Source organism: Clupea harengus, chromosome 2 (assembly GCF_900700415.2).
Source record: "Clupea harengus chromosome 2, Ch_v2.0.2, whole genome shotgun sequence".
Classification (NCBI taxonomy): Eukaryota; Metazoa; Chordata; class Actinopteri; order Clupeiformes; family Clupeidae; genus Clupea; species Clupea harengus.
The window spans coordinates 10,109,700-10,118,791 of NC_045153.1; the positions used below are offsets into that span (position 1 = coordinate 10,109,700).

General features: G+C 42.7%; 1 protein-coding gene across 3 annotated transcripts in view; it reads left to right on the forward strand.

The window, feature by feature from the left end:
- The first annotated feature begins 239 nt into the window (after positions 1-239).
- The window catches only part of si:dkey-3d4.3 (leucine-zipper-like transcriptional regulator 1 homolog), a 15,198-nt gene continuing 6,345 nt past the window's right edge, over positions 240-9,092 (forward strand). The window contains exons 1-5 of one of the 3 annotated variants that reach the window (XM_031582368.2): positions 240-329; positions 6,214-6,387; positions 7,051-7,133; positions 7,442-7,520; positions 8,544-8,584. In XM_031582368.2, the coding sequence (XP_031438228.1) occupies positions 6,225-6,387; positions 7,051-7,133; positions 7,442-7,520; positions 8,544-8,584 (366 nt within the window). In that variant the 5' untranslated portion in view covers positions 240-329; positions 6,214-6,224. Of the gene's footprint in view, positions 330-1,247; positions 2,120-6,156; positions 6,388-7,050; positions 7,134-7,441; positions 7,521-8,543; positions 8,585-9,092 lie in introns of those variants that run through there. The other 2 variants (XM_042709763.1, XM_042709762.1) reach the window with 2 other exon arrangements.

Genomic DNA, 9,092 nt, shown 5'->3' on the forward strand with positions numbered 1-9,092 from the left:
TTCATCTTCTTAGGGCAGCCTTCAGACAACTAAATGTTTAATTTGAAAGCTTTATGTTAATTTTATATGATTTGTCTCAATGACCCATCGACTCATTCCTGCCAAAGAACCTTTGTGAAAATACTTTAAATGAAGGGGGTCGGCACTCTCCTCCGTCCCCGTCCCCTATCCTATCCCAATCCTATCACTTGAGGATAGTGTGGAGAGGACTTGTTTTCCTGGTTATAAATTCCGAGGGAAGAGGACGCCCCTCCCTCTAGCCCACTCACTTCCACTATTCTCGAGGCAGTTTCTTCACGAGGGGCGCATCAGAGCAGATGATCAACAAAGTAAGTGAAACCGTTACCGTTTATCTTAAAGAAAAAATAAATCAACAAAGTTGCCGCCTTGTTACGATATAGAAAAATCAATGGAAATGACGTTATTTTGCATACGAGAAAGGGGAGGAATCTTGTGTAAATGTGGCCCGGTTCTTGTCGTCACAACACTTCAGTTGTACTCTGACTGAGATGTAGTTTGATGAAATACATACGCTTAATACCTCTGGGCGCAATGCATAAGGTACATTTAAAGTACGTTTGGATATAGGCTTAGGCGATACGGCGATTGTTTCCATATAGTTTCCATATATTCTACAGAAATTAGCTCCCGATGATTTGTTCCCGTTGGGCTATGTGTCTTCCAACATTATCAGAAAAGATAGGCCCATCGTGTATTCAAAGTTTATACGTTTTCGTTTAGTCCCTTGTGTCTTTGGTTTATTTCTCTCGATATGCTTGCGTATATCTTGGTGGTGTATTTGAGGGCAGCGACCTACGATATCATTCCTTCAATTAAACTTTTCGAAAACTTCTCTCAGTCAGCGTGAGCAACATGCCATATGGTAAATCTGTGAGAATGTCTCGTTCGGATTATGCAATCATATACCGTTATCGTCACATGCGTCCCAATCACTCCAGCCTCGCGCAAGAAGAAGCCAAGCCATTAAAAGGCGCTGTCGGTGTATGCTTCTTGTCTGAAATGAGGTCATCAAATGCAACCTCTGCAATTCTTGGTGCAGTTGGCCATTGTCATTCATATTGCAAATATATATATATGTTCAAGTCAAAGATCTGTCTGATAAGAGACGTTTGAAAGGGACAACTCACTGAACAACAGCATGTTTTCATGATTTGTTTGAACTTGTCAGCCCCACCTCAGTAAACTGCTTTATGTAAGGTTCTTGTCATGTTGGGTGCTTACATTTGACATCGTTTCATGTAAAAATGTCGGTAGTTAGGGTTGTTTGAACTGTATAGAAGTGCTTTGTATTATTTGTATGACTTTGAAACGATTTCCTCGATTTTGAAAAAGAACTTGCGTATTGTAGGCTAATGTTTCCTTCCTGTCTCAGCTTGTGGTCGAAAACCTCATGCACTAAAAACTTGCAGATCTTGTGGGTTTTGTATTGTTTGTTTGTCTGTTTGTTTTTTGTTTCCCGGAAGTGGTCAAATCGTTATATCATCATAATCATGAAAATGTAGCCATATTGTGAGAGATCTTATGGCTTGGAAGAACTTGGTGGTTTTACAGCCTACTCAAAACATCAATGATTACTTTAAAGAAATCTCACAAAGAGATGAAAGAAAATCTACAAACCGTACACTGTCAAATTCATGAAAATGAACATATGTTGAAGTGAATGACCTCTCAAATGTATCTAGCACATGGCCTACAGGTTCTGAATCAGATAGTGGTGTGTTAACACAGAATGACAGGCTAATGGTAAACAAACAACAGCTTTTCAATAACAACAGCCGTTAAGTTTTTCTCCAATGGCCATTGGGTTGAGTTATCAAAGCAAAACTGGCATGCACTTGCTGTTCCTAGGTGCAACTGGTGGTGAGATTAGCCTGTTATCGTGTTTGGTCATGTTTCTGTGACGGAGTAGATACTCACCGAACTGAAAGAGCACTCTTCCTGGCCGTGCCATACACACCCATCATGGCAAAATCGTTTAGCTGTACACTTACTGGTCAGCTGCCTTGTCTGTAAGAAATGCCGGGAGGGAAACACAAATAGCAACATGGCTGCTAAATATGTCCCTGCAGAGGAGTTGAAGAAGGTGTCAGGTGATGGGGTGAGTCGTCCGTGGCAACAGTACACACTGTTGTGGCAACCTCTTGAGATCTCCAGTCTGGAGTGTTCAGCTCATTCTAGATGCTCTCTATGACTCAGCACAGCACACATGCAGGCATGAGTGCATAGGCTTTGGTAGTGTAACACGTTGGCATGAGCGCATAGGCTTTGGTAGTGTAACACGTTGGCATGAGCGCATAGGCTTTGGTAGTGTAACACGTTGGCATGAGTGCATAGGCTTTGGTAGTTTAACACGTTGGCATGAGTGCATAGGCTTTGGTAGTTTAACACGTTGGCATGAGTGCATAGGCTTTGGTAGTTTAACACGTTGGCATGAGTGCATAGGCTTTGGTAGTTTAACGCGTTGGCATGAGTGCATAGGCTATGGTAGTGTAACATGTTGGCATTTGCATGACTGCCAACTGTGCTGCTTAGTGTGGCTTCAAGGCATTTTGGGATTGATACTGGACGACTTTATAAGGCACAGTGCTTCTTGTTCAGTCCGAATTCACCTGCAAGTGAGACACTATTGCTTGGACATGGACACTGGTATGCATGTCTTCCAGTGCATGAGTACGCTTGATATCTGTCCTCAGTGCCATTAGAACTGATAGAGTGTGTTTGAGAGCATCATCCCTGTGGACAGAGTTTCTCTTCATTTTGAGGAATACCTTCCCTCCCCATGGAGATGTGACATCACAAAGTGACTTGTTTGTTGTCGCCTGGAAACCCGGCCAATACGGCTCAGTTTACATGGCTGCGCCCAGCACTGAGCAAACGCCAGAAAGCCCGCTTGGAACTAAAACTGCTCAAGAGGACCTTTGCGCTTGACATCTCTTAGCATTGATTGGGTCAATGTCTGCTTCATCAGTAGGCAATCATAACCTTCTCTAAAAATGAAATGTCACGTTTCCCCGAATGTAGCTATAATGGATATATGTTAATCAACCGGGCCAATCAATTTTCTGTGAAACTGAGTTGGAATTAAGTCTTGGACCTTCTAGAGCTTTGGAATCTTAGGCATTCCATTGTTTTGCTGCTTAGAATTGTTCCAGTAGTCTACATCAAGTTCAAAAGTAATCACCAACAGCAGCTTTTCACCAGTGATAAAGTTAACCAAGTAAGTAGCTGATATATTTTGTATATAACAGACTGTAAACTATACATTTCTTTGGAATACCATACCTGGCATGCTGTTATATCAAAACTAGAACACTGCATTTGCGAAATAATTACAAAATAATAAATAAAGCCAGCTGTCTGTTAAAGCACATAGGCTTGTTAGGTTTGTGTGTGAATTTATGGTCTATCTGAGTGTAAGGAAATCCAGCAGCATTCTGTGCCTCTAAAATCACTTAGTGGCTGTAATTGTGGACAAAGATTGACAATGGCCTCTAAACCTGTAAATCAGTGACAGACACCTATTGCCAGAGATGGAAAAGTGGAGAGTCCTGTAAAATTTTCCATAAACCTATGTCTGCTGCCGGCCTATCTTTCCTAGTGTCCTCCCATGTCTCTGGCAGAGCAGATGTGCTCTTGCCAAGCACAGTGCCAGCTGACTTACCTTCTTTTATGGCAAAAGAAATAGCGTTTTTTCCTCTTTAGCTAAGATTCTTGGGTGGTGTGCATCCATGACAGCCTTAAGGAATGGGTTATGTGAAGTTAACATTATACGAACATATTAGCCAGTTGGCTTGTTACCTGGCTCAGCCAATAAGACCGGTTATGTGTATAACAGTGCTAATATGACATTGGTTTTCATTTGGTATTACCTTGTGACAAAAACATTTTTAACTGCATGTTCTTCGGAAGCATATGAGGATATTTATTTATTATTTATTCATACCATTGTTTCTCTTTCCATTCCAGTCTACACGTCCATATCATTCTTATTATTATTTCTATAACTTAATATTATGAAGACGCACGGTCGCACATGTTGGTCCTAGGCAACACAATATTATTATTGAAGCTTTATGTTGGCAAGTTGGGGATTCTACAGTGTCATATGACTTGTTGGGGCAGCCCCACTGCTGGGGTTGTGATCAATCTGCTGGGCTATACATTATTCTTTACTCATGTTTTCACTCCAGAACGGTAGTTACGCTGTTGAGTCTTTGGGGATGTTACAATATGATAAGGAGAATGTTAAAACTAACGAGTCACAAGAGAAAGAGGCGAGGCAGGTAAGGGGTTTAGGTTACTTCAAATTGAGGACACTTAGAAGTCTCCTCTCTGTCGTTGAAAGCAGTCAAAGTCTCTTCTGTTTCATGCTGTAGCAATGGAGCAATTAGATGAATTCTTGTTGACAGCTTCATGCATGTACTGAGACCACATGAAGCATTTCACTCATGTCAAAATACAGGACTCAGGAAAACAGGAAAATCAGGAAAATTACTCGTAAACCAGCTACACATAGCACACAGACTCCAATGGGTAACAGAATTATGCACTAAAATGAAAACAGGCTAGAAAACCCAAGCACATTATAAATTGGAACATTAAACACAGAACTTCACATTTATATTTCCACTTACACATCACACACACAGCATTATGAGGCAGACAGCCTGTGCACATAATGAGCTAATGACCAAGAAACACATACAGTAGTAGGCCTATTTATCTGATCGATGTTTATTCTTTATTTCAAAATGCTTTTAAAATCTGTGGATGCTATCCGTCATTAGGTTAAGTGCTAATGTTACAGCCGGCTCGTGGGACCACAACACAAAAGAATGGAGACGGACGACCAATCTAGATTTCTAAATGAAGTAGAGATGTATTAACTTCATAAGACATAAGGGCGACACATGTCTAGGGGTTTGATGCTTGGATGTGTGTTAATGGTGTGCGGGTGGACAGGAGAGGCGTGTAAGTGTGTGTGTGCATCAGTAAGAAGAGTGAAGTAAATGAGAGGAGCTGAAAGAGAGAGAGAAAGATCCACAGGTGTCCATGGGTGTTCTTATCTCCCACACTTCCCCGGGTATGGGTCATTATCAATCATCCTCCCCATGGCTGCCAGCAGCCTATGCATGGCCACTACAGCGTCTGCGGGGGGTCGTAACAGCTAGCCTGTTAGCTACTCTCACGTCACGTCAAACAAAGAGAGCGGCAAACGCAAAATGACGACCTTAAGCCTGCAATACAAGCAGAGAAGGCAGATAACACCTCCCTCGCCAAAACAGATCAGGCGGCTAATCAGAAATATAAAATCTAGAATGTAATTTATCTTCAATGATAGCACTGAGAACCCTGGCTCAGTGTTCTAATCGCTCCAACTCCCTCAACCTGGCAGCCTTGGGAGTTGGCGCTCAGGCTCACAGTGCTTGTCAGAGAAAGGAATGTGATTGGATAGAAACTGTCCTCTCCCCCTCACTGTCTGTTCCCTCACTGTAAAGCCGCATAGTGTTAGAGAGTGATTACTGGATTACTGATCCGCAGCTAAATATGACTTCCTCATAGATATTTGTAAATTGTTGGTTAAGAGTCTAGCTTAAAGAGACCAAAACGCATGAAAAGGAAGGTGACGCCTTCGAGGACACACTGAGCAAGCTTATTTGAAGAAAACATCATATACATTTTTTTGCATATGTGCAAATTCTGCACGTGATCAGGACTAGTTGGAGCGGTGTTGATGTGTAAAAAGAGCTGGGAGTAGAAGCGGCGCCAAAAACGAGTGGAATAAACAAGAAGAGCAAAAGAAGACTGAAGAAGAACAGTACTGTGATTGTGTACAAGAAGTTAACAAGAAGTGTGTAGCCTTTGCAGCGGAGAACAACTACATTTATTATAAATGCACTCGAGCGAAACGGAAAAGCATTCTGCATTCAAACTAATCTTAGGCCGACACAGTACACCCAAGTATTTACTGAAGTTCATGTAACAGAGTAAATGTAGCACATTGGTATCAACTTCTGAGCTCATTATGATACATGTAACCCGTATGGTAATGCTGTTGTTATTACTTGTTCTTATTGTTTTTCCTTCATCTTCACCTTATGGTTTTTCATTCATCTTCATCGTATTGTTTTCCATGACCATCATGTAGTAGAGAGATGCAGGGACTTCCTCACTCTTCTCTGTTCCCGCCAGGCTGCCCCAGCATGGCTCAGAGAAGCAGCCCCTCTCTTTGGACCCCCCTGCCTCAGGACTCTCCTGCCCCTTGCAACCGCTTCAGGCACGCCTGCTGCTCCCACAAGGGGGACGTCTACCTGCTGGGCGGCCGCGAGAACATGACGCTCAGAGACTTCTGGAAGTACAGCGTGGGTGAGGAGTCAGGGTCTTCTTGCTTTTTGCTCAGCCATTTGTGTTATTGTAGTTACGTGGGCTGGAAAGTCAAATTCACATAAAACTGTGTGTGTGTGTGTGTGTGTGTGTGTGTGTGTGTGTGTGTGTGTGTGTGTGTGTGTGTGTGTGTGTGTGTGTGTGTGCCTGTGTGTGTGTTTATGTGTGTGTGTGTTCCTGTGTGTGTGTGTGTGTGTGAGTGTGTGTGTGTCTGTGTGTGTGTGCCTGTGTGTGTGTATATGCGCCTGTGTGTGTGTGTGTGTGTTTGTGTTCATTTGTGTGTGTGTGTGTGTTCATGTGTGTGTGTATGTGTGCCCGTGTGTGTGTGTGTGCCTGTGTGTGTGTCTATCATGTGTATGTCTACCTGTGTGTGTGAGTATGTATGTGTGCTTGTGGGTGTTTACGGTTGTATATGTCGAGGTTTGTGTATTAACATGCCTGTGTGTGTGTGTGTGTGTGTGTGTGTGTGTGTGTGTCTGTGTCTGTGTCTGTGTGTGTGTGTGTGTGTCTGTGTGTGTGTGCCTGTGTGTGTTTGTGTATATGTGCCTGTGTGTGTGTGTGTGTGTGTCTGTGTGTGTGTCTGTGTGTGTGTGTGTGTGTGTGTGTGTGTGTTTGTGTGTGTGTGTGTGTGTGTGTGTGGTATAGTGTGTAATGAATGGACCGAACTGGACTGCAGCAGTGAGTGGGCTCCTGAAGAACTGGAGGGACACACCATGGTGTCACATCAGGTCAGGTGATGTGAATGATGGCCATGACACAACCAACCATGACTGTGGGTTAGATCAGTAACAGCCAATAGAGTAAAGCCACTATAATTAACTTTGGGAATAGTAACTATAGTAACTATTGGCATAGCAACCTGCATAAGTATATCATATTATATAATAAGATAAGCCCAGTCTGTATTTTACAGGTGGTTGTTTTACAAGCGCATAGGGTGCTTTTTTTCTGTAAGCAATGGAGCATTCAAAGATATATGTTCTTGATCTTCATTCTGTAACACTGCTTCTGTTCACATGGTGATTGATGATTGTAGGGGATTCTGTATGCGTTTGGAGGACTTACAGACTCTGCCTACAATGACTGGAAGATACCTCTGTGGCTGTTTGACACAGGTGAGTGCAAGGGTGTGTAATATACCCCTAGACACAACAGTGGGGCAAAATTCTCAGTGACCTCAGTGATAGTTCTTCGCGCAAAAAGAAAGATGTGAATAAGAAGCACAAAACCCGTTTCCAATGACAGCGGCCATTCATTTTTCGCAGCGAGGAATATAAAGAAATATCAGACCTGCGAACGCTTGGGTGGTCCATTAAAATCAACGGAACTTTTTAGAACATTCTGAAGAGCCGTGTAATAAACCCCTAGACGTGACAGTGGGGCAAAATTCTCAGTGACCTTGCCCCGTTTATAGACTTGCTGTTAAAGCACCGTAACAATGTTGTAACCTCATCACCTTTGGCCATGTATAAAAAAAAAACAGTGCAGAAATGCTTGTCTGTTCCTATTTGTTATGTGTACTGGTAGGCCCGTTTGGAAGAAAGAGTTTTGAAATGTTAAATAAGTTTAAGTTATTCTTCTCACAGGGTTATCTGTTGACAAGAGTGAGAGTGGGGTTGGCGAAGGATATCCTCACGGCTGTGATTTGCACAGGTAATCCGCCGGTAATCACAGCTGAGAGCACCGTTCTCCAGCCCCACCCTCACGGCTTCGGAAGTTTGTTCCAGGGTATCCTCACTCATGGGATGCCTCTTGTCAATCGTCCGACCGGACTGTTGTATAGTTAACTTAATAGTAATCGTTTAAAATAATAGGTTAAAATACATTTTGGTTGATGAATCTGTGAATCCATATGTTTTTTTAGTATTCACAATGTCTCAGCTTTTGCATGGCTGACCTGAACTGAACATGTAGCCCATTGGGCCCAGAGGAAGCAAATGAAGTGATAAGAGAGTGTGTGTGTGTGTGTGTGTGTGTGCTGTGTGTGTGTGTGTGCGTGTGTGTGTGTGTGTGTGTGTGTGTGCTGTGTGTGTGTGTGTCCGTGTGTGTGTGTGTGTGTGTGTGTGTGTGTGTGTGTGTGTGTGTGTGTGTGTGTGTGTGTGTGTGTGTGTGTGTGTGTGTGTGTGTTCTGTTTCCAGAGAAAGAGAAGTGGAGGTATTCCCAAGGCCAGACTGGACAGGTGAGACATGCCAGAGTAATTATGGGGGAGGTGGGGACTAAAACACACACACACACACACACACACACAAATGTTGCGCAGGAGATTTCTGTTGGGCTCATGAGTAACAAAAAAGAAAATGTGGAAATAAACACACATGCAAATATTTGCAAGTATTTGGACATCCACTTCCTTGTGTTTGCAGTGGACAAGCCATGTGACCTCAAACACCCAATCACAATAGACCTTGGTAAAGATCCTTGTATTTGTGAATAGCTGTATATAGTGGAAAACAAACCTCAGGGAGTGAAGGAGTATAGCACCTTTCCCTCCAAAATATTTCTTTGTGTGTGTGTGGGGGTGTGCATGTGTCCATTTTACTGGGATGTGTATTATCATCACTTTAGTGTTTTTAAGACCCAGTGTTACTTAATTAACAGCAATTGTTTCTTTTCATTCCAATCTTTTGTTTGCTCTGTGAATCAGTTTGTTTTGTTTTCATGGTGTCTGTCCCCGTCACTTAAGCTGT